This window comes from Anomalospiza imberbis, chromosome 2, assembly GCF_031753505.1.
Source record: "Anomalospiza imberbis isolate Cuckoo-Finch-1a 21T00152 chromosome 2, ASM3175350v1, whole genome shotgun sequence".
Classification (NCBI taxonomy): domain Eukaryota; kingdom Metazoa; phylum Chordata; class Aves; order Passeriformes; family Viduidae; genus Anomalospiza; species Anomalospiza imberbis.
The window spans coordinates 107,044,864-107,070,847 of NC_089682.1; the positions used below are offsets into that span (position 1 = coordinate 107,044,864).

The 25,984-nt window shown below is 40.1% G+C and overlaps 1 protein-coding gene and 1 long non-coding RNA gene across 12 annotated transcripts in view; both read left to right on the forward strand.

Annotated features, from left to right (window-relative positions):
* The window catches only part of MBNL2 (muscleblind like splicing regulator 2), a 106,630-nt gene that overhangs the window by 23,453 nt on the left and 57,193 nt on the right, over positions 1 to 25,984 (forward strand). For 10 of the 11 annotated variants that reach the window (XM_068182463.1, XM_068182460.1, XM_068182465.1 and 7 more), the window contains exon 2: positions 13,609 to 14,436. The exons of the other annotated variant lie outside the window; for it this stretch is intronic. In XM_068182463.1, the coding sequence (XP_068038564.1) occupies positions 14,263 to 14,436 (174 nt within the window). In that variant the 5' untranslated portion in view covers positions 13,609 to 14,262. The remainder of the gene's footprint in view (positions 1 to 13,608; positions 14,437 to 25,984) is intronic. 11 annotated transcript variants of the gene reach the window in all.
* Positions 21,469 to 24,016, forward strand: LOC137469582 (uncharacterized). The gene is made up of 2 exons (XR_010996597.1): positions 21,469 to 22,641; positions 22,679 to 24,016. It is a non-coding gene; the product is annotated as an uncharacterized lncRNA (long non-coding RNA).

Below are 25,984 nucleotides of genomic sequence, written 5' to 3' on the forward strand. Positions count from 1 at the left end.
TTGACTGCCGTGTGGCTTGAGCTATCAGGAGTGAGAAGCTTTTTGAGGAGGGTTTTCCTTCTCAAACATAGTAGCCATTGTTGATTCTGACTATTTGAATAATCTGATTTTTAATTGAAAAGTTATTTTTTAACTTGTTGGTATTTTTGAACTTCAACACATCATCTGCTGTTTAACTTCACCCTTGTGCTGTTTGCTGTGTGCAAAAACAGCTGTTTTTTCCATGGCTTCCCCACTGGTAAATGACTGAACACTCCCTGCCTCCAAGTCAAAATTTGGTGATCCCCATCATCAGTCTACATGAATTTCATATTCTTTCTGTTGTCAAAAACCTCGCTGTTGCCTCTTTGTACATGTAAGCCTTTCTGCAGTGCTGATGGTGCTGTTACTGTTCTCTCACTCTTTTATCATTCCAGAGTTACATGTTCCATGTCTATACACACTAGTGTAATTATTTTTCGTTTTCCTTTGATAGTGCCAAATGTTCTGCTTGTTTTATACTCCATCAGTTGCTGAATATTTTGCAGAAGTCTTCATCGAATTGCCTCTAATGTCCACATGATCTTTCCTCTGTAGCAGTGTCTTGTTGGAACCTAGTGTTATGTGTTTGCTATTCATTAGTCGTCTGTTTTTCCTCTTATCTGCATTATTGTGCCTATCTTTATGTTAAAATTGATGTCATTTTATCACCTAGTGAACTCATTATCATGAGATCCTTTTGTAACTATTCACAGCTGGCTTCAGGAATGACTTCACAAAAATTTTATGTTAACTGCAAACTGTCTTATTGGTTGTGGCTATTGTTGCAAAGCAGAGAAGGAAACTTTCTTGGCAAACCTAATTATGAAAATTATAGTATATTATTAGAAGTAAAACATAATATTTAGTCTTGTGAGTTTGTTGTGAACTTCTGCTCTGACTTTAGTCTGCAAATGCTTTGCACTTTTAGCTGCTCTTTTAAATAAAATTCTTTAACATCCATAAGGCCTAAGTCACCACGATAACTGGATTCCACAGAAATCATCAGGTTACAAAGATGAGATGATTAGTTTGCTTTCATTTTGCTTAATTTTGAGCTTTTAGAATTTGTATTTCCTAGCTCTTCCGTACCATTGTCAGAATTGTACTTCATAATGAAAACTGACAGTTGCTTGTAAACATACTTGTAGGTGATAAGGTTTTAAGAAATGCACTTGATGTTTTCAGATTTCCAGTGAAACGGGCAATAGATAGCTGTGCTGCAGTAGCATTCTCTTCTTAAACTTGAAGATTCTTGTATTAGGAATCAGTATAAAGTGGTGATGGTTTGGGGGTTTTTGTTGTTGTTTCTTTTCTTAAAGAGAAATGAAATTAAAACTGACTTAGTAGTAATATTCTGCTTTGGTGAAAATAACCACCTGTATCTCACCCATCTGGGACTCCAATCACCAAAACCTGAAACAGGACATTAAAATTTGTGGACAGGTTTCTACTTTTCTGATTTGAATTTTTTTTTTTTTTTTTTGTTAATTTGCGTGGCTATTTTGACTCCAGTTTTGCAGTTAGGAAATTTAGGGTACATCATGCAGAATTATTCTTTAATTGTTTTCCTGATGGACTTTGTTCATCTGGTGAAAAAATATGGGACATTAAATTGTGGATTTCCATTCAACTTTACAGAACCATAATAATTAAATTGACCACTCCCCCAATATGTAAATTGAGCGAACTTTTGTTGTAAGAAAGTATAGAGCTAGAATACCCCTGCAACTTTGTTGTCCCTCTCTTTTCTGTCTTTTTAGAGTATAATTTTGGCGGGGGTTGGGGGTTTTTTGGTGTTTTTTTGGTGGGGGTTGGTGGGTTTGGGGGAATTTGGTTTGGTATGGTTTTTTTGTTAATTGTTTTTTTGTGGTAGTTTATTGTTTCTGGATTGTTTTTGCTTTTGGGTTTTTTTTGGGGTTTTTGTTTGGTTGTTTAATTTGGGCTTTTTTTTTTTGTTGGGATTTTTTTGTATTTTCAGGGGTTTTTTTGATTTTGTAGAGCAGAAAGTTTGACCTTGTCTTTCAAAAATAGTGTTGTATATCAAATTGATATTTGTGCATGGTTAAAGGAAGCTCTTAAATTATGTTTTAACACAGAAGTTTTATGCAAGGCAATACATATTGTAAAGTGCAAATCAAAGTATGTCTTTAAATATCCTTTTGCCACTAGGCTTGAACTACAACAAATGAATTAAGCTTCTGAAAAGGACTTACTTTAACCAGTTGAAATTTTCCACTGCAATGTGAGCAGAAAACTGTCTCTTGCCAAAAGCCAGTTGCTTGTGATCGGTTGTTCAGAAGCATCTCCATGGCTTTGGAAGTGCTGGCGAATGCCAGACTGTGCTTACCTGTTCTGCCATTGCCAGCAGGACGGAGAAATCTCTGCAGCTAAGCACAGATAGTAGAAAAAGGTCTGGAAGAGGGCTCTGTCAAACCATTTATAGGAAATCTGTTCAGTTTTCACTGCAGAACATTGCAATTCGTTATGTCAAAGCTTGAAAGCACTTGATTTTTCAATGTTTTAAAGACTTTTTTTTTCCTACTGCTCTCTTCACAATAAATAGGTGAGTTAAAATAGAGGCTGTAATTTGAATATTGAGAATATTTTTGATTTAAGGTGGGGATGTGCCTGCCTCTAAGACATAGACTAACACTGCCTAAACTGTCAGTATGGCTGCTTAAATCCATTCTCTTTTCATCTTTTAAGCTAAGAGAAATTAAAACAAAGACTCTATATATTGAAGTTGCTTTTTAAAGATACTGGCTGGAGTTTTTTATTGTGGTTTGAGATATTTTTCCCTTACAGAAGTCTGAATGTAGTTTATCTCCTCTTACTATTACAGACAAATGAACTATACACGTGGTTGAAAAATGAGTATGAACTCATCCAGTGTCCTTACTGTAGGCCAATAAACTTTCTGAGTTTACTTCTCTGTAGCCTTTCTGTGTTTAAGTACTTTATCTCCTGTTAGTTATGAATTTAAAAAAAAGAAAAGAAGTTACTCTCTGTAATGAAACACAGTTGAAAAGTAACTTTCTTCAAGTGGCTACGGGTGGTGAGCTTTTTGGACTGAGGGAGGCATGTTACACAAATCAAAACAACAGATCGATATGACCCATTTTTGTTGGGTCAGTGCTTCTTAATTGGTGCTCAAGCAAAAAGGAAGGTCAGTAGCAGTAGTGCACACCAAACCCAAAATTTATCATCCTGGAGCTCAGGGGAAAAAAAATGTTTACTTGGTAGGCGATGTCTGCAGATGTTTATTAAGCACTCCTTCCAGTTGTAACTCCATTATTTGCCTCAGGACTAAATAGAAGTATTCAAGACTTCCAGAAAAACAGACATTCACCAGAAGATGCGAGTCGCACAAGAAAAGCTCTCCTTTTCTTTTCTGCCACCAGTTGCAAAAAACAGTTTTAAGGGAAAAGCATTCTCTTTCTGAACCTGTGATAGCTGTTTTGACAACTGAATCATGGTTCACTAAATGCAAATTTATTTTATTTCAGAAAGAATGAGCTTGCATTATGTATTGTCAAATACAACACAGGTAGCCTTTGAAGTTTTATATATAGGATTTGTTTAGGGTCTTTTGTTGTTTGTTTTTTCTTGTGGACAAATGCATGAATTTTGAAAATGAAGTTTCTTACTGTCATCTTCACATGGAACATGATTAAATATTTTTTTTATTCACCTTGGAGGACCAAAGATAATCAGGCAGGAATCCATCTCAGTTTACAACACAAAAAGGCAACCTACCTTCAGAACAGACCAATAGAGGCTAACCTGTTAAATACTACCTTTTTTTTTCTTCAAGGCCATGCTAAATCCCCCATTTCTGTTTTTTTCTTAACTGGGAAGGGTCTTTGAAAAAATTACTTTTAATGGGAGATTTCAGCTGCTGTCTGAATGTTAGTATAAAAACACTAATTAAAAATATTTTTAAATAATCTTTGAAGATTGTTAATTTAACTATCTACTATTCTGTAGGTGACTTTAAAGTTAGATTGCTCTTCTGTCTTCAACTGCTGTAAGATATGAAGTATTCTGGCATAGGCACCTAATCAGGCTTTGTAGTATGTCCTGTGAGATGTTTAAGCAGTAAAGCACTTGAATATGTTCTTCTTCATGAGGATTTCTTTAGTTTTGGAAGTAAATAAAATTTGTGTTGTGTGTTATGTGCACTCTACTAATGGAGCGAAAGGGGAATTGAATCCTTGTGTTAAAATGGACTCTGGTGAAGGCTTGCTTGGGCAGCCCTCTGACACTACTGAAGTTTTTCTTTTCCCTGCCACAAGCACTTTGCCATTGTGGTAAGTTGCTTCTTCCAAAATATGTTTGAGATGCTTGTGGAATGCTTTGGGTCTGGTAGAATGCAAGAGTGGCTTGCTTAGTCTCCTTTAGGCAGGCTCTCAGGTTTTCTTCCTTCTCTATTGGGTTGCTAAGAAAGATCCCTGCTTCTGGGAGTGTTCCTAAGTGATACAGCTTGGGGTGCAGAGGAAGGGGTCTTGGTGTTTCTTCCTCTTTTGGTAGGTTTTAAAAGTCTTTTTTTCCAAGCTCCAAGCACTTTTCTCCAAGCACTTTTCCTAGAGCTTTTAGGTCAACACATTCAGGAGTATGGGTGGAACAACACAGATTCTCTTGAAGGCTTTTGTAATCAGTCATCTTAGTGTCCAACTCCAAATGGGGTTTTCAAATTTTTGTTACTTACCAAAGTCCTGAAGTGTTTCCTTCCGTATCCATGCTCCTCTCCTAAGAGTCTGTGCATTTGTCAACAATTGTGAGAGCCAGTCAGACTTCCTCTTGGTATCCTACTTTTCATGCACATTATAAAGGACATTTCTGACAGAACAGCATTTGGAAAAAGGATTGAGGAAATCTGTGGAAGAAAAATTCAGCAAGACCTATTAAATACAAAGACATCAGTTACAGGCTGTTGGGAGAAAATTCATGGAAATTATCATGCCCTGCCTGCCCTGGGTCTGCACTCTTCTGAAAACATCTAGTATAAGTCATAGTTGCAGGCTGCATTTTGGGCAAGATGGACTCTTTGGCTCATCTGCTAAGATCATGCTTTTGTGTGTTGTTATCCTGTACTCAGGTAAAAGGTGGAGAAAATGGCAGGTATTTTATCTCAGGACAGTGATGCAGCTTGAATTTAGTGTAGGAAATCTGTTCAGCAGAATGGGTTTAGCACTTAAGAGGCAGTTGGAGTTAATAGCATTAGGCAGTGTTCTTGCTGCCCTCACCTTAGGAGCTTGGTTTGGATGTGCCATGCAACTTTCCAGAGCTGGATAATTTGCTGGAGTATATTATTAATAATGCTGTTGGCCATCTTACAACATGTGCAGCTTTTGAATTCAACATGTCATTAATTTACATACAGTCCTTGTTTTATTCAGATTTATCTTTGTCTTTCAATGCAAAGGGATGCTGTTTGTCACATAAACAAATACCTCAGCAAGAGTTCTGCCTTCTTGGCTTAGAACGAAACTGGACTAGAGAAAATAGAAAATTTACAACAGGCTGAACTCTTTTAGATTGTGCTCCTGTGTAACAGCATGTTATCGGTCCTTTGGCAGGTGAGAACAGTCATTTGATCACACGTTCCCTCCATGCCAGTCTGTAAAAATTTCACAGTACATAAGCACACTTTTCTATAAATATTTTCTATAAATACAATTTCTGGGTCTGCAGCAGGGTGTGAGTGGAAGCTCCTAATGCACTGGGGTACCCTTTCCTGGGGAGTTGGGTTTGATTAATAACTATTACATGCTGCACTCTGCCAAAAGCAAAACATTTGTGTCCACAAGAGGCCAAGTGGTAACGTCATTGCTGCCGGGGATGATTAACTCTGCTTGCCGAGGCACAGAAACAGAAATTGCTTTTGCCCTCTTGTCAGGGTGGGAACAGAATTTTGTGTATGAAATTCATACACATAGAGGATAAAAATCAGGTTAATTTGGACTTAAAAAGTGTTTAAGTTAAAAACTGTGAGAAGATACAAACCAAGAGAGGAGGAGCAGAATAAAAACAGAAGTAGTTTGCTAGAAGAAGAAAACTCTTTTCTGCAATTGCATTTTAACTGAAGCATAATAAGCATTAGTTTTTCCAGCATGACTTCGAAGCACTTTGGTTTTAGAAAATACTCTTGTGGGCTATAGTCATCCACTGATCTAAAGTTCAGCAGAAATATTTCACGGTCCATTAGCAAAGTAGTACAGTGGGTTGCTGAAAAAGGTCCCAGGCTGTGCCGGTTGTTTCACAGTCAGTGGTACACCTTCCTCCTCACCTACTTCCCCAGGGACAAAGGACATTAGAGTTATTATATTGTAAAGCCAGCTTCAAAGGGAAGCGGCAGGTTTTAACAAGAAGCTCATTGCCATGCTGTAAATAGTGGGGCGCATACTAAAAAGCCTGAACCTGGCACATTAGTGATCGGGACAAGGAAAATATGGCTCATTTAGCAAAACTGATTTGAAGGTCATGTTCAGTTTAAATAAAGCAGACTGGTGTTTTCTAGTCTGTCCCTGGCCTGGACTTCAGTCAGCTTAACTAAAATAGTTAGGATCGTCTCTGTGTAAAGTGTTAATCTGAATTACAGTTCACAAGTGTTCATCGCTGGTTGTGTAACAGGCATAGAGATGTTGCAATAGTTGATCTCCAAGTCTAGCAAATAAAATAATGTCTTTTTTGTAAGTCCTGACACTTCTGACTCGAGCTGCTTCATGTTGAATTAATACAAGACCCAGGGTTAGAATTTTAGCATTTTTGGCTACCAGCTACCTGATCAAACAAAGTGGGCTGCTTCCCCAATATGGCAGTTCTGGCTTCTTCCTCATTTGAGCAATACTGGTTTCCTCAGTGTCACATAGGAGCTGCTTAACATCTTAAAGTAGAAAAAAAAAGCCCTGAAAGTGATTAAAGAAATGTTCCTAAGTTTTGTTTGAAATTTATAGAAGAATTTATACATGCTCTACTGTAGTTGAATAGCTCTTCTTAAAAATGTTATGGTGACAGAAAGATTTCCCATTCATATTTGCCATCAAAGAGTGGATGATGTTTCATAGAAACCTGCCCTATTTTCTCTTGTTTCTTGAATTTAGGGATTATTATTTTTTTGTGACTCCACAATAGTTGGGAGGAAAGCCAAAAGCTTGATTCTGGTTTTAATGCTGTCTTTTTATGTAACTATGCAGATACTACTAAACTCTACTGTGCATTGTCCAGTCTTAGTAGATACCTAGTATAAGGGTACATATAAAAAAATATGAGTATTAGAAGTTGGTTGGCATAGTACTCCCTGATGAATGATACCTCTGTACTGATACATCACTTCTGGTCCTGTTTCCCTAGTTTGGAATGCTGATGGGATGAGAAAACCCTATCCACCACAGGAGAATCTCCTGCATGTTCTTTCTTTAAGATGTATTTTATTCAAGTGTGATTAACAAGCATGCTGACTGTCACATTATTTGCCTGTAAAATTACTTTATTTTTTATTTATTTCATGTTGGCATCTTTTGATGTAGGATCCTCTTTGTACTGGCTAGTGCGGAATAGGCTTAAATTAGCGTATGGTGCCTGAGAGCCAGCTTTGCTTTCCAGGGACAGGGAGCATGTCCTGTGGGATACAGCACTGTAGCTAAAGGTTCTTGCAAAGAGGAGCCAGACCTGCTGCAGGTGGGGTTCCCTGTCCTGCCTTCTCTGCTCCCCGCTCCATCAGGAGTGGGACGTGAGCAGGTGGCCATGTCTGTTGAGTTGGCATGTGCGAGGCAGGGGGCATTATGCTGCTGTGTTACTCTGCACCTGATGAGGCAGATCAGAATGGATCCAGCTTGGGATTAAGCTGCAGTCTTGCTTTCCTCAGCAGGGAGTTTGGGGGAGCTCAATGGAGAACTTCACAGGGGAGTCGAGGAAATGGCAAGTAGCTGGCATTTAAAGCAACACTGGAGTGAGCTTATGGGGTTGTGTCTGTCCTTTAGTGGTCAGCTTATCTTCTCTTTGGAGGCTTTGAATGCTATTTAAAGCACAAACAATGGGGGGAAAAAGGACATTTAAGGGTGTATATGAGGCTTAGTTGAAAAACGGAAGCAAAGTTCCACCATCTTTTGGACTAAAGCACCTGTCAGTGTCTTCTAAATATACATGTGTGTCTTGAATGGTTTGAAAGTGGAGTCTACTATGCAGCTGCAAACAAGAGGCATGACTTAGTGGGATTTGAATGCCTTTTCCTGGAATAAGGGTGAGGGTTTAGTAGTTGTCAGTCTTCAAATATCTGTATTTCCATTGTGAATGTTGAGGATATGTAACTTGATCTGGTTACAGAAGTGTTCCTATGTGTTAAACTTATACAAGGAATCTTTCCACTGGTTTTGTCTGTAAACATAGCAAAATGCAAAGCAAGTTTCCTTTGCAAATAGGTCAACTGCTGAAGAAAGAGCAGCTTTTTGAAGGACCACAATTCTTGTTAGTAGTCTGAAGATGCATCTGTGGAGTGGGGCACATTGGTTAATCTGTGTTTTCAGATGTCCTGAGGCATCTGGAGATGGTTGTGTTTTGTCCTACATCATCTGACCAAGGTAAAATCTCTGATTCAAAACTAGTAAGTCCAGGCTGAAAAAGTGGCTAAACTGTTTTATTCTTAGAGATCACTTTATTTCTTGAACAAAAAGGGCCATCATGAGGATCTGAGTTAAAGTAGTATGTGGCCAAGACACTGCTGGTTCGTGAACTTGTACTGTGGAGTGTGAAGCTAGTGATGCTTATGGTTAACCCTGTCTAAGGGTAGAGAGCCTGTTTTCTGCTGCTTCCAGCCAGACCTTAAAATTTTGACATGAAATTCTTTGAGCCTGGTGTCTCCTGCAGGGTCATTGTTATTGTTTCTTTGTTGAAAAGTTTCTGAAATTTAAGACTATGAACTTTATTTTCTGGGAGAAAGCAACATGAGTTTTTGTTTATGTGTAAATGGATAATAGTTGTAGAAGCAACCTGCTTTGGGCCAAAGGCTTAAAATTGTACAGTATCATTTCCCTGGGGTTAGAGAGTTGACCTTGGTGTTCCTGAAAAAGATCTCACATTTGGGTAAGAAAACAGTTTGTCTCTGAAGAGTGGCACTATATGTATGTTGGGTTTGAAAACTAAGTTCTCAATACATTATGTTGACACTGGAGTATCCAGAAGGTCAGTTGTGGTGGCTGTAGATAGGTCCTGAAGGTGAGTTTTCTCTCACCTGAGTTCATGTGTTTAACTGAATTTGGGTAGCAGTCAACATTTTTCCCTGCTAGTGACCTAGAGAAGGCTCACCTTGCTTTCCTCTCACAGCATAGTGAGTCTTTGGGGAGTGTTTTGATTTTGGTTTTTTTTTTGTTGTGGGTTTTTTTTTTTTTTTGTTTCCTTGTCTGTAAAACAGAGCATTGTTTACAAATTATCAAACATGTATAATAATACAAATTATCAAACTTGTACTTGGCTAAGTATATTTAATACATCTCTTCTGTCTAGGAAAGAAGAGCTTATATATTTCAAACTGTACAGTCCCCTTTAAGTCCCTTTTAACAACTGAGGATTTTCTAACTTTTTAATTCTTATATTTATTGAAGAAATATATGGATCATGTTGATAAATTTTGACAGTAGGAGCAACAAATTGAGCCCCAGTGTTGACATTTCTTACTGAAGATTTTAATGTGATGAATAATACAGAGTGTTTAAACTTCAGAAAGTGTAAAACTGTTTTAACACCTTTTGAGTGGACTTAGTGGTTCCTCTAGATATCTGTGGTGAGACCATGTAGAAGACTGTGCTCCTTTAGTGGACGTCATCACCTGCAGAGATGACTTTTGAAGATGAGGTCTTTGCTCATTACTACATGTTATCTACTGAAGCATGAGTACATCATGTCCAGAAAGTCTCAGCTTCACCCTTAGACAGATACGGCATAATCCATTGCCACATAATCTGGCTGATAAGTAAAACTACTGCATCAAAGCACCTCATATTTTGTAGATAGCAACTGCTCCTATTTTCCAGCTGAAAGGTCCAACTGGTTCGTAATAGGGCAGAGCTTTGTATTCACTTGCAATTCCCAAAGACGAGGCTGTCTGCCCCATATTTCTCTGAGAGCTTTTTCTGTGGGCTTCTAGTGTCTGTGTGCTTTGTCTTGTTTAATAATTAAAAGGATTTTTTTCTTAACCATGACAAAGGCCTTCTACTCATGTGCCTTGCTAGTTTTCTACAAAAGGAAAGTGATGCTTATCCTGAAAGGGATCCAAAGCTAAATAGCCTTTACAAACACATGTCCATGAATTTCATTTCACTTAACCTACAAAAAACTGCATTTGTAAGTGTGCATTCTTGATCAATTCCATTGATTCAACTGTGTGAGAGACTGAAAATAAACATAGTTGTAAAAAGACAAAAATAATTTGTTCTTATGTTGAGTACTTCCTTCACCTTCAGTAAGAATATTTTGCAGCTCAGTTGTTTGTTTGTAAATTTTATTAGTTTGTTTAGCTACAGTGGGGAGTGTTGTCTTGATCTGGGATCATTAATGATAATAACAACAAAACAACAGAACAAAACCATCAAGCAAACAAAATCTTCTGCCAGGATAAGGGACACTTGGTGCTGAGGGCTTTATGCCAGTGAGGTACCATTTTTGGCAGGATAGCTAACTTTGGCTGATATGTTGGGACACAATTAGAAATAGAGGGAAGAAGAGCAGACTTTTCATTTGCCATAGCCACTGGTTTTCTCCAGATGTCTGGGTTTTGCAAGACACAAGGTCAGGGTAAGCTATGATCTTAATAATGGTGTGTGACCTGTGACCTGGCAGGCATTTTATTGAGGATTATTTTTGTTAATGTTGTTATATTTTCTTATATAAATTCCATTCATTTCCCTTATTTACTTCCCTGTTTACTCAAACTGCTGGATTTTTTCCCTGTAATGGCAGTCTCTTCTGCTTTCTTCCTAAAATTTCCTCTTGTCCCTCTCTCTTCCAGTGTTCACAACCTTTCTCCATCTTTCTTCCATTTCCTATGAAGTCTCTCCTTTCTGTTTCACAATCAGCCATTTCCTTTTCCTGCTTTCCTCTCCCATTTTTTCCTTCTCTTGAGGACTTTCCTCATATGTTGAATTCTACTTTTCTTGACTTTTCCAAGAAGAATAATTTTATTCTCTGCTTTGTCTTTTCTCTCCCTTCTCCTCGTTTTGCATCCCTCATATTCAGGTTTTCAAGGTGGTATCTCTTCCTTCATCCTCCTTGTGCAGGTGATGGGCAGAGGAGGTATGATAGCTGCCTAGCATGTGGTTGTGAACATTAGGTCATTTAAGTGGTAGGGATGAAGCACTCCAAATTATTCTATCTTCACCATGTTTGAACTTGCCTCCTGCTGAAGGCATGGCCTCCTTCAGAAAGGACTCAGTTTTGTCTCCTGAGTTTTTCCCGTAGAAACTCCTGAGGTACTTGATGACTCTTGAGAAATCACGTAGCGTTATGTTTGACAAGACGTGGATTTTTCAGACAAACTTTTCATGCTTCCCTTCCTTTAGAAAATCTTCATGCAGCGTGAGGGTAAGAAACAGGGTGATACTGTGTTTCACTCTTCTACCCTCCAACCTCAAATGCTTTTTGGTATGAGTTCTTGCTGTAGTCTCACAAATCTTGTCAGTGATTCTGCTGTGCGCTTCTTTTTTAAAAACCATGGCTGCTGCCATTTCTATACTGTGTGCTGTTTGTTTTGCTGCCACGTGCTGTGTCTGGTTTTTTTCAGTCTTAACACCTACTACTTGAGAAACAGCTTTGTCAATTTTATGGTGTGCAGCCCTGCAGAGTATTACTACTTGTGACTTTCAGCAGTGTGTGGTATAACATTTACCCCTTTCCCAAAATTTCCGTCTGTCTCCTATATCTATTACTGAAAACGGTTACTGACATTTCTGAATTGGAATCTGTGGCTCTAGGGAGAGTATTTCCTCTTTTACATTTAGCCAGCTAAATCATCCCAAAAAGCTATCAGCTCAACAAGCCCTTGTGGAGAGGCTCTTCTTGTCTCTCCTCCTCTTTCCTTTTCATCAGTTATGAGTATTTTCTCACGTCTTTGTATGCTTTTAGCTTAATCTCATTTTTCACTGATGCTGTCAGACAACATTGATGGAATATTTAATTTGAGGAGTTTTTAATTTATGTGCTGTACTATAATTGCATAGAATTATTTCAAAATGTAATGATTCTCTTGCACCTTGTTGTTCTTTATGACCAAGTAAAGCTAAGTGTCATCCAGATCCATCTTATTGCACATTAGACTTGAAACTGAATTTTTTAGCAATTAGCATTGTGTTGCCTTTATTCATGCTAGCAGTAGGAACTTTTGGTGTAAGTATTGGCCACATAGTAAAACCTCTTCTGGTAGCATTGCTAAGTAGTAGAAAAGCCTTTTGATGTGAAGACCTAGAAGTCAGAACTGGGATCTGATCCTGAAACTGGGTGTGATTAATTCTTACTTAACTAAAAATACTGACTTCAATTATGACCAGTGAATCCAAGCACAGAATGGTAATTGTTCTAACATGGAAAAGCTGACAGTGTTTTTAGAACTATTTTTATTGATGTCTTTTAAAATCTCACTTATTCCAGTCCTTCCCTTTTTTATCTTGCATAAAAATAATCCATCAACTGTTTCTGGCTGGTATTTGTAAAGTAAAAGTTGTGTTCCTATGAAGCTGAAACATCATGTCCATGGTTTCACTGTCTATGTATAAAATATAGTTAGTGGTTGAAATTTTTATTAATATCTAACCCTTTTGATTTTCAGATATGTTTTTCTGTAAAATATCCTAGGTATTTTATAGTCCCTGAACAGATTAAGTGCCATATTGGAATCTGATGTTTTGATGCTGAAGGATGTATTTGCAGAGGTATACAAAAGCTAATTAAATCAAAAGAATATTTAGATAAAGACTGCTTCATATTAGAGAGGACTCATTGGAGTATAGTGACTTGGTAGTTGAGCCCTTTCATGAAGCCCTTACGGAACAGCCTCGGGGTTAATGGGGAAACTAACTATATTGTCTGCATTTAGAAGGTTTTCTTTCCTATAATTTTGGAATGACATTTTTAGGTTTCTTTTTTCTTGAGAAATAGAGGGAGACACAAAAAATCTGAGCAGAATACTACCATCTTCATTTCCAAGGAAGAACAAGTAATGAGTAACAATTTACAATGTAGTAACACAGTCTAAAGGGCCAAGTGATAAATTAATGGAAACGGGTTCTTGTATACAGTTTTGGAGACTAAGCACATTTGATTGAATTGTTTCACAACTAGTGTGCCTAATTATTGTGTCTGCCACATTCATCTATTTAAATCATTCCCAACTTTTGGATTGCTGCCTGGAATATTACTGCAGTATGTGTTTCAACTGGTTATTCCCCTATCACGTGTAACTTCACAAGGGAGGATGATTTTTTTTTTTTAAGAGTGAACTTTGACTGTATGTTTATAATATCTGATAAAAAGGGACTGTAGGTTTCATAATGTTGATTTGAATGAGTTGCACGTGAACTAATGCTGTATTTGTTTTGTCAGGTCAGTGACTTAAAAAGTGCCTTTGCCAAGTCACTTTCACGAGCAAGGACTGCTACGCCCGTGTTCTCAAAATCCGGTCTTTGCCAGCCAGACATTGCCTTCACCTCACACCTGGCAGAAGATACCTCAGCTGTCTCCCTTTGCCAATTAGTTGATGGGAAACTGAAAGCAGAAAAAGGATTATTATTATTATTATTCCTGGGACATGAACAAATGACTGCATTGCTTTTCTCGTGTGATCAAAACCGGCAAGCAGGCATCAGAGGACTGCTGTTCTATCAAGGAGTGCCATTGCATTGAGGGACCTTGGCTTAAAACCAGTGCATCCGTGATTACAATCAACAAACCCACGTGTTTTATAGACAGAAATGCAACTGAGCATGTGTTTTCCCAGCCAAAAGTCTACAAGCGGGACTTAATGATTGATGAGTGACTGCTTGCTGATAAACTTTCTCTGCTTGTTCTGCTTTGTGTGTGTTGGACATCATTAATCGTCCCCCACTGTTTGTTTTTTTTAACTTTCTTTTCCATTAGAATTGAAGTTATTTTTTTCTGACTTCCTCCCCCCCACCTTTCCTTTGTGATTAGTTTTGGAAATTTCTTCAGCATAATTCACCTGACAGCAACTTACAAGTTGAAAATCAGCTTCCCATCATGGCTTTGAATGTTGCTCCCGTAAGAGACACAAAATGGCTGACATTAGAAGTGTGCAGGCAGTTTCAGAGGGGAACTTGTTCACGCTCTGATGAAGAATGCAAATTTGCACACCCCCCTAAAAGTTGCCAGGTTGAAAATGGAAGAGTTATTGCCTGCTTTGATTCCTTAAAGGTAAGATAAAGAAGCTGCATGTGTAGTGAAAATGCTACTACATCATAGTGAAAGTAAAATAGGAAATGATGAGTGATTCGTTCCTGGTGAGATGTATATCGAAACAAATGTTGTTTATCATAATGTTTGTTTACTGAAGCTTTTAAGGTTTTTTCCTAAGTTTTTTTTCTTTCAAATGTCACTATGTTGTTTACAAAAATTGCATGTGACTGTGGGATACAGAATTGGTTGCAGCTGGTAGGACAATTGTATTCTCCTGAGTACATTTTATGAATTATATTTGTTTCCTGGTAAATGAAAATACACAGTGGCACAATCCTGTGCCATTCCCAGAGTCCTAAAGAAACAAATCATATGGAAAGAGTGCAGATTTTTTCATTAACATAAGTGAGAAAAGTCTGTCCATTACTTCAGATTTGACACAAGGGTTGTTTACTCTTGGTATTGAGGACTCAGGTAAATTAATAGCATTGGTAATTACATGGATGGATAGTGCAGATATGAGTGTAAGTTTAGGTGGAGAAAAGGGATTCTCTTCTTTGGAGGATTTTTAGCAATTATATTGTTAGGGCATCAGCTTCTTCTGACTTCCTAATGACATCAGGCATGTTTTAGAAAACTATTTTAAAAGTTCTGTGAAAACAGTTCATGTACTGCATAAAAGAAGATTAATGACCCCTGGGATTTGAGGAGGACGCAGTGTTTTCCATGATGATATATTTGTGTTCTCATGTCAACAGAAGGAGAAAGCTTATTTCATATAAATAATTAAAGGGTAGAATTGAGAATTTCAGATTTTATTTTGAAAGTTTTACTTATGGTTTTATCTTCTGGGCATGGGAGAATGTCTTGGCTTGCTATTTTAGCTCTGAGGATCAAAATTTCAGTTACCAACAACTCTTTTACTGTGAAAACATCAGTCTGAAAGATAAGAAAACTCAGGGTGGTTTATTTCCATTATAACATTTTTTCTATGCAATACAAGATATTGTGTTAGGCATCTGCCTTTTGTTGTTTTCTCATTTCTTTTTTTCTTTTGAAGATGTAGTAGACAGTATCTCAGGGGAAATGTTTATGAGGGGGTTATGTTCTGTATATCTATGCTGTAAACCAGAAGAACACCTTTGGAGTCATGGCAGTATGTCATAGAGGGCTATTAATGACCTTAATCCATGGATTACTGCATGATAAACTGTAACAGCTTCTTTGGAGATGTTCTTGTGTATTGGTTGTCTGCCAATGGGATATTTTTTTTTGTAACAAACAGACTAATGTCTGCAGCAAGTGGGCAACACTCTGATTTTACAAAAAATAAGCAGGTCAGTGGAAGGGGGGTTTTATGTACTATTTTTATGTGTTGTAAAGTCTTGGATCCATGGCTGGGAGGCTGGAGATAAGCAGCAGGACTTGGTCACCCCTTGGCTGGCAGGACAGTGGCTCTGCAGTGAAGGAGGTGCTGCTGCTGCATCATCCTGGCCAAAGCAGTGATGCACCTGTCCTTGATGCCTGAGGACAGCATTGCTCTCCCTGGTGGTACTGGGCACTCACAGTGGAGTTGCCAGCTATTCAAGCTGGAGACTTTTGTTCAGGGGTGGTTATTGTCTGCAAAGAAAAACTGGAGTCACAGACTAAGCTAATAATACCATGAGGAGAAATCCCGTGGGATCACAGTGGATAATTTACTGACAGCCAGCATGATTGCTCAGTGGAGAGAAATCCAAAACCCTGTAAAAAATTGTAGTTAAAGCAAGTAGCTGTGTTTTCACCTAGTGTGGGAGGACATCTGTCCTGAAAGGCCAGCCCACTCCAGCCCAGCTCTGGTGGCTGAAGCATGCTCTGTCCCACGGCCCATCATCACCCTCTCTCACGCAGAAGAGAGCATGCACCTGTGCCTTCCATCTTGCATCTTCTGGTTGAGTCTAATGGGTTAAATTGCTGGGAAAGATGGGATTATAGCAAGAATTCAGATTGTGGCCTGAAGCAGCAGAGGTGGAGGCACAAGTTTCCTCCCACCAACTCTGCTACAGGTTGAGGGAAATTCAATAGTGGGATGACAGTGCCTTCAACTGCAGCTCCTTGGCTCTGAGCACGAGTTGGAGTTGTGCATTTCCATGTCTTACCTGATCCTGCTGTGTACAGGAAACTGTTTGGAACCATTGTGGGTGCACAGCTCTGGGCTGTGCTGTCTGGTGTCCTCACAGTCATTATCTCAGTTATTCAGAAGAGTGCCTGTAAATTGACATTTCCACAGCAAGAATGTGTGTGCTTGGTTAGGTTAGTTTGCTTATATTGCTGGCTGAGGGACTTTAGGTTAGTCACATAAAACTGTTTAATACGTAGCTTTTGGAAGTACTAGTGTTAATATACAGTTTCAGAATAAGGCTTTGGCACTCAACAAGTGGGATGACTTTTCATGTAAATGAACAAGAGGAATAGTCTAGAATTATAGATAAAATCAGAATTTAATTTAAGAAAAACAAGACCTATTTTCCTTGCTGAACATTGAACCACAGTTTAATGCAGCCAATTATTTAGCATTTATTTACATAGCATCTAAAGCTCTGGAGACTTAGACTTTTAACTGTCTTGGTTTGGTATACCTGCTGTAAAAATAAATTATGCTGAGTCTCTGGATAAACATCTTTCTACCCAGAAAAGACAATTTTAATTTTTTTTTTTTTTTAGCCTATGCTAGAGTTATGTTACATTTAAGAGGCACCTGGTAGTTACAGCTGCTCCCTTAGAAGTCAGTCAAACACAAGATACAGGACTCTGTGACAGGCTTTCCTTTACACACTGATTGATCACAGGAGTCCCTGTTCTGGATAGGGACATATACTCCCCTGCATGCCATCTTCTTTCCAGATTTCCAGGGCAGACAAGGGAGCATGCTATCAGTATCTGCCAGCTGGATCAGACTACCAGAGCACCACTAGGAAGCTGCAGGAGAGAGTCCAGTGGAAGGTCACAAAGATGATGAAGAGACTGAAGCATCCCTCTCATAGGGAAAGTCTCAGAGAGCTGGCACTGTTCAGCCTGGAGAAGGCTCAGGGGAATCCCATCCATGTATATCAATACCTGCAGGGAGGGTGCAGAGAGGACAGAGCCAGGCTCTGCTCAATGCTGCCCAGTGACAGGGCTGGAGGCAATGAGCACAACCTGAACCACAAGAGTTACCTCTCAACATCAGGGAACACTTTTTCACTGTAAGCACTGGCACAGGTTGCCCAGAGAGGTTGGGAATCTCCATCCTTGAAGATCCTCAAAAACTGATGTCAAAGATACAGTCCTTGGGCAGTTCTCCCTAGGTGACTCTGCTTGAGCAGGGGGTTAGACCAGATGACTCCAGAGGACCTTTTCAACTTCAACTATCCTGTGACTGTGGGACCAGAAGCGCCTTCACACAGACTTTCTCGTAGTTTTAGGATTTTTCTCAACTAGCAAAAGCTGGCTTTGGGAGCAAAGGATGTAATCACAGCCAGGGACACTTGCCTCTATGTCGTACCATGCCCTCCTTTGTGCTCCCACTGCTCTCTTTGTGCAGTGCACCAGGTTGGAAACAAGCTGTTGCTGTAGTTGCTGCAGAAGAGAAAAGGGCTATGTGGCACCAGCAGAGCACTGGATCCCTTCTGCCAGTGACAGTGCTGTGGCCTTAGGCTGGCCTTCTGGAGTAACATAATTGCATCATTATCCAAATTCTCCTGATTTAAAGAAGTATATTTGTAGTTCCGGTGGCACCAAGTAAAAGGTCAACAGAATTTAATGGACCTTCTTTACTTTTAACTGAGAAGTCATTTTTGGCTCCCAATACCTATCCTTGCAATACTTGACTTTAAACCCAGCAAAAGTTGCAACAGCAACCCATTGGACTGATTACAGCTTTGAGGAGCCAAAATGCTTGCTGTGGAAGACTGTCTGGGCTCTGAATATCCTTTGTCTGTGAGATGCTCCAGGCTAGACAGAAATAGCTAAAGACTAATGAGTCTGGGTCAGATTCAGGCCAGAAACCTGCTGGTTTCAAGCCAGGTTCTGCTGTATAGGCTTCTGAGAGGCAGTTCAGCATTTGTTTTTCCCTCTTTGCTGAAGGACAGAGTCTGCTCTGTTCTGAGCAGGGCATTTGTGGGGTTTTAGGAGAATGCAGGTGGATCATCCCATGGAGGGTAGATGTAGCAGTTGGACAGATGTGTGCCCATTAAGTGGCCACAATGTTGCTGCCAGCAATGAGGCTCCAGCCAGCAGAAGTCCCACATGACTGGATCACCAGTGTGGCCACTCAAACACACCCAAAACTGTACTGGGCAAGTGGCCTTGGTGAGCTTATTGTGAGGATGAAAGTGTCTCCAGGCCAATCTGGTTCACTGTGCTTGAGGTGAATGAAGGGGACCTTTCCTGGCAGGGCCCTGAGCCCTGATGGTGGGTGGGAAGATAAAGGGTGGTGAGGAAGCACTGCCAGAGCCTTGTCTGCTGCTGTAACCATCCTGAAACATTTTTGGAGCCCTTATAGGCTCCCCTTTGGATGCATTTGGAAGGGTCTGTGAAGTGAAGTGACCTGTCTAACATAAAAGTTTGAATTTCAGAAACTGCTTCATTTTTGATTTTATATTTGTCCCTGGGTTGAAGTAGCTTAATTTAAAATTGAATTATGTGAATATATAACACTTAATATATCACATTTAGATCCCTCCATGTTGGGCACTATAAGCAAGTCTGATTTCAAGGCTTTCTTGTCCTGTTAGTAGTAAAGAACAAAACCCTTTCAAAGGAATGCTAATATATAATGTGTGACAAGAACATGCAACACTTTGCTGTATTTGAATTAGAATAATTAAAAAAAACACATTAAAATGAATGGTGATGTTTAGGAGTGAGAAAAGGGGAAAGTTTGGCAGATAAGAAAATACAATCATGTGTGTTTTCCTTAGATTTAACTCTTAAGTTTGCAGGCAAATGTAAGAGTCATTTCTTCCTGGTGTCATTTCTTGACTCAGATCTATACCCTTTCTGCAGGTCAGCTACTAGAAGGTTATGTTGTCTAAGTTAATACAAGTAACAGAGGTAGTATCTTGAAGAAAGTGTTGTTGCAAATTTTGTGGAGGTAACAAGGAAGCAAAAGCTTCTTTAGGGCTCCAGATAGCTTTTTAGGTTTTTCGTTAGTTCCTACACACTTCAAACTCTTCTGTTTATTGAGCCAGCAGACTGCTGTGAACTGGTCATCTGCATTTTCATGAAAGCCTTTTAAGAATATGTCTATCTGGTCTCATTTGGCACCACAGAATAAAAAGTAACTGAAAGCTGTGCACAGACTTGCTAACTTTGCTTAAGTTAAAAGGTTACTGGAAAAAAAAAGAAATTTTAGGAACATCCACTATGTTGAAAGATCTGGAACTGAAAATAATTTTCTTAAGATGGCCTCAGCTTTACTCAGAAAAAGGGGGGAAAAAAGGCTTTGTAAAGTGAGCAGGGTGTTTGTACAAGAATGAGCTCAGAGTTGGGAGGCAGTAGGTAGTCATTTGTCTTCCTGTAATTCTTTCATGGATCTCTAAATGTTGTACGAATGTCAGGGACTCAGGATCATTTCACAATTTGAAATAAGTCGTACCTGCTCACATTTGGCAGGTGAAGCATTCTGAACAGACTATAGAGGAGCATGGAAAGGGGATTTTAGCTAGTTTTGTCTATACTAGAAAGCATTTAAATGAGTGTATATAGTGTCCTAGCTGGCTGAATTTTTGTCTGTCACTTGGTTATGTGGTATGACAGAGTTCAAAGACAAGGTGAGTTCAAGGACTGTGCCCACAGCTGGTGGGAAAGAATGACTGAAATGGGCAAAGTAATTTCTCTTGGGCAACAGAGTGGCTTATACCTCCTGGGCCTGTGAATTTTGCCTGCTTTGCTTCATAGTGACCCAGTTTCAGCAGGATGTTAGGGAATAGGCTGCCCTTTTCAGTAGTTGTGGGCTCCGGGGATGTGGAATTTTCAGGGTGTAACTTTTCAGATGGAGGATACAGAATCCAGATCTTATTCTTCCTGCAGAACAACTTTGGTGCATACTTCCTTTTTCACCCACCTCTGTTTTTGTCTTGTAAAATGTCCAATAATCTCAAGGTAGTCTGAGAACACTACCTGGCAGAAGCTTTCATGTGTCTGAGTTACTGCAAAGTGTGGGCTTGAAGAGAAAGTGCCAATCAAGGCCAGTTTTAGATAATTATTAACTCTGTGGAATTAATTCTGACTGAATTAACTCTGTAAGCTCCCTCTGTGTTCAGAATATCAGTGGCCACCCTGGGGCCGATCAAAGCCCCATTTAGCCCAGTGACCCAGTAATGGCTGGTAGTGGATGTCTTAGAGGTGGTGTGTAAACATGCACTGGCTTCCTGGGGTGCTCTGCTGGCTCCTAGGGATGTGCTTCCCAGGGACATTGAGAGCCAGTATGGTATGCTTGTACCTAATAGCTCTCAGTCACCATCTTTCCACTGGATTTGTCCTGCTCTTTAACCATGCTCACATTCAGCATGCATAGCAGCCACCTCCACAACTTCATTACATACAGCGTGGAAACCAACTTTTATTGTTCTTTTCAAACCTCCCCATCTCATGAATGCCCTCAGTTCTTGTACTGGAAAACAGAAGAAATTCTCCTCTGAATTGTCCTATGGATGAAACTGGGTGGGTTTTTTCCACTGACTTCATTCTGGAAGGGGCATGTTTCTCCCTGGTGAGTTCAAAGGAAACCTTATGAGAGAAGGTTTTAAATCTGCTTTGTGAAAGTGCTGTTCTCAGGATGGGTACAATTCCCAAAGGCCCTGCTTTTTTCAGGCTATGGCAATTTTTGCACTCTGAATAAAGTGCTGCATGGAACTATGCCATTCTATTTCCTGATACTATATTTCATCTTATACCCAATCCATGCAACTGTGAGCAGCTGCTAAAAAGAGGTGGTGACATCCAGGCCTATCACAGCTAGCTCCCCATTTTTATCTCTGTTCAGGTGGTCATGCAGCTGTGCAACTTGAGTTGATCGAAAGGAAAGGGAAGAACTGCATTAAATAAAAGTGGAAACTACAAATTTGGGCAGCACCATCTTGCATTAAATGAGGTAAAAGAGGTTGAAAAATGGATAAGCTTTTTTTGAAGACCTCTCCTTTATCTCTGAGCTTAGAGACTCTTAGTATTCCTTGTTTGTTTAATCACCTGTCCTTGTTTGACTTTTGATAAAACTCTCTATGTTCCCCTGTAGACCTCAGCAGGCACAAGTTCCTTTAATACTTCCTTTTTCCTATTTGTCTCCCTCATATCTATTCATGCAGCTGTCTCCATGCCAGCTCTTCTGGCTTCAAAGGGTTAAAAGTAAGGTAAAACTAAAAACCAAGTAGCTGAACTGCTGGGCTAATGCACTTAAAAATTCATGAGCTTGACTTAAATCAGTAAAGAGAGAAACTGCAATAAGCCTTTGGCTGTTGTATTACACGTTGTTTAGCTTTTAAAATTTTTTTTTAGATCATATTTTTAAAAAAGGCTGTTGATCACTGCAGAGGGCATCATGTTCCTTTCTAGGGTTTGTGTCTCTGCTGAGAGGAACATTTCTGATTTATCTCAGAAGCAAGTCTGAGCACAGCTCATCCCAGCCACCTGTGGTGCTTAACCTGCAGGAGCCCTGGTGAACTGCCAGGGCTAAGTCAAGGGCTGGCCTCTGTGGCCACTAGCCATCAAGTCAGCCCAGAGGAGCAAGTCTTAACCTGCTGCCCATGTGTCTGCCTTCAGACCAAGGCTGTAAAGAGCAGAGAAGCAGAGAAGCTGAACTAGTTGAAGTCCATTACATAGTCTGCTACAAAAGCTGTGTGTCTCCTTCAAGGCCCTGTTTTGTTTCCTCATTTGTCTTTCTCAGCAGCAACACCAAGAACACAAAGCTGTCCTGGCTGTCACTGCTATCACCTGTCACCACCTGACCTGCCAGATTTTAAAACTGTGCACCTTGTTATAACTTAAGTTCCATTTTCAAAGGAGAATGCCATTGGGTACAGAGTTACCCAGGCCTTCCTTCCCTCTGCAGTTGTGGGCAGCCCCTCTTCCCAGTGGTGCGGTTCAGCGGCAGAGCCTCTCAGTGGTCAGAGCAGGTGCTTTTCACCAGCAGATGTGTCACAACAGCCTGTTGTCCTCTGGCCTGTTAGGGCCACCTGATGAGAGCAAGGGGGTGCTACCAGGGCAGTTTCCAGATGTGAGCAAGGGGGTGCTACCAGGGCAGTTTCCAGATGTGAGCAAGGGGGTGTTACCAGGGCAGTTTCCACGGCTCGTTTCAGTGTGTTAGAGCTGGCTGAACAGATCACCTGGCCTGGGAACGAGGATAAGCACAAGAAGCAGAAATGGTTGAAAGCAAAAGCAGTTAAAGAACAATCACTGAGGGAGGTAGTACAAATCTGTCATCTTGTTCACTGAACTGTGTTGTCCTGAAGGACCAAAGGATTATGTAGTAGTTCCTGGGCAGTGGTCTTGCTGGGTTGAGCTAACTCTTGCAGCTTCCTGCTTCCAGAAGAGACTTGCAAAGAGCATTTCCAGATACTGTGCCATACCCCTTCACATCAGATGCAGCTGCCACTCAGTTATCAGTCTAAATCTTATTAGGCAAAGAAGAGCAGCAAGGCAGATTAGTTATGGCCACAGGAAACCTTGTATGAAAGGGCATGGTGTTTGCCAGATGTTCTTCACATTTTCAGGCACTCTGGGGTGCTTCATATACCCATCAATTCACTGTGTAGATTTTGTTGCTGCACAGATCCATGCTCCCCTAAGCCTTATAATAACCAGTTTGTGGGTGTAGTGAAGGCAAAATTCAATCAGAGTCTCTGACTCATCCCATCACTAGGATTTTGAACACAAGAGCAATTGCTCACTGCCCACTCCTCCCCCACGCTCCCTATTAACTCAGGTCACTCACTGTTCCCACAGGCTTGCTCTCTCCAGGTCTTCCCACCTACTCCTTTATTTTTCTGGCAGGTGGTTCCTCTTTCATTCCAGGTGCTTTTTTTTTTTTCCCTTGGCCTTGTATACATAGCTTTTGCTCAGCTTGGGTGTCAGCTGTTCTTCCCAAGCTGTTATACTTTGACTGCATCATAAAATACAAAAGACAAGGTTGTGCTTGTCTGATGGAAAAGCCTGGCAGAAACAAGACCTGTATTCCTATTGGTCTAATTAATCCCCAGCACTGGAAAGATACTTTAAATCTAAAAATCAACACAACAAGAATTAGAGAGTTTATTTGCAAGTCTGTTTGACAACTGTGCCGTCTCCCAACTCATTATCTCCTCATATGAGGACTGGCACCTTTTTTTGGGGAGATGAACTTCATTGGAAACCTATTGCAATAAAAGGAAAACTGTTGTTGTTTTAGAGATCTTGGAACATCACTGAATGCCTGCTGTGAAGTATAAGTCCCACAACTGAAATGCAAAAGGCAATTAGAAGTATCCCTTTTCTGTGACCTTGATGTTTGTCTTGTGGCTGTGGGTATGGTGTGCCACCCAGTATTAGACTCCTGCAAGGTCTTGGCCACAATAAAGAAGAAATTAATAATGGTGAAAATAAACTGTCTTCTCATCTGCTTTGTTAATGGGTTGTGTTACAAGGTGATGTGAGCAGTGCCTCAAGAGTCAGAAAGCCCTAATGCTTGGAAAGATCAAATCATCAAGCAGTAAAGACAAGTAAGTAGAGAATCAGTGGAATACTGCATATGAAAAACATATGAGGGGTGTAACAGCTGTGGTGCAAACCCTGGTGTGTACTTGCTGGCTCAGGGCCCAAGAGAGGTGTCCTGCTCCCTGTGGGCTGCTGTCACCCTTCAGGCTCACACAATGCTCCACAGCATGGCACTGATGCCATGCTCCTGACTGACAGGTGACTTGCTGCAATCACTGCACTGTAGATTTTCCCTTTCTCATGAGGTATTACAAGTTCTCAGCCCATGCTTCCTCGGAGGACTTCTTGGCTTGAGTGAGAGGAGATCTACGGTGTGCAGTGTCATGGCAGCTGCAGGGATGGCCTGGCCTAGCAGCCTGCCAGGTGTGCTGCTACCACCTCACCTGCATGTCCAATAGGCCAGGAAACTTTTAAACTTTGTAAAAACACAGTTTTTTTACTCTAGTTTGAAATTCAGTTTGGGCCCTGAACATTCCACAGTGAAGCTGCACCTCTGACTGAATGGGTTTGTTTACCATCTCAGATGTTGTCAGGATAGGAGCTTACCCAGTGCAGGCTGGTGGCACCTGTACAGATGCACAGTGGACATAAGAACTGCCCAGCTGTGATTCAAAGCCAGCTGAGCTGCTGGGACCTTCTCTGTTGGTTCACAGTGAGCCATAAAATCAAATCCAGCATGTCAGACTTTGGACCAAGCCCCACTGGCTGTTATCAAACAGGTCCCTATCCTTCAGCTGAGTAAAACACATAACAAAAGCCAACTTTTTAAGCTAGATATAATATGTGAAGGTCAGAAGATGTATCATGATTGTTTATTTCAATAAACAATAAACCTTGGGGTTTATTTCAAGGATAATTTGCTAGATTAGGCCATCACTTTAAAATTACTATATATTTATTTGCTGGGGATAGGATGTGAGTCTTTGGGCTCGATTGAATTGCCCAGTCAGAGGCATCTGATTCTATTTGAGATGCCTGGATACTCTTGATGGCTTTTCAGTGGTTTCTCAGAGAAGTGTGTTGCCTTTGTTGGCACCGTGCAACAGTCCAGGATATGCCAGGTTGCTCCAAGTGGTCCTGCTGACTTCTCTGTGGCAACAGAGTGAAGCCCTTCTTGAGAGGCAGTGGTAGCTCTTTTACTAACGGGAAACTCTGGTGTGAACCTCTTTGAGTAAAGAGGTGGACAGTGCTTTTGTCGTAGTGATGACCTGGCTAAGAAAAAAACTGGGATATAGACCAGACTCAGAAAAAACTGTCTTCTGTAGCAGAAGAATGCCCTTGTGGAGACCAGGAAGGGGATGAACTAATGGTTAATTTGGAGTTCACCCTTCGTAACATGTACAGGTAATGTAAATTCATTCATTTGAAATAGTTGTGACCCATGTGACAGGGCTCATTTTTTGCTACCTATGAGAAACGTAAATCTATGAGAAAGAAAATCTCTCTAGGCACAGGAATGTTATGGCAGTGAATTCAGCCTGCTAAAAATAAAAAAGATGGACAACCTTTTGCAAATTTAAATTAAATACCAACCATTACTACTGCTTTATGAAGATTTTAAAGCTAGAAATTAACCAGAATATGCATTTGAAAAAATATGAAATTTACAACGAGGAAGTCTTGTTCCTCTAAAGTATAATTCTCCCTTACTTCATTTGCAGATGTGAACATATGAACATCTGTCAAGTGCCATCAAATATGCATGTAGTTTGTTGATTTCAGATACAAAAGAGAGAAGAATATTTCCTTTTCCAACAGTATCTTAATGGTAAATGTATTTTGCCTCACATTGTGCTTCAAAGCACTGGTCATACCATATGTGTCAGCATCGCTAAAATGCAGGCATGGGATTTGCATG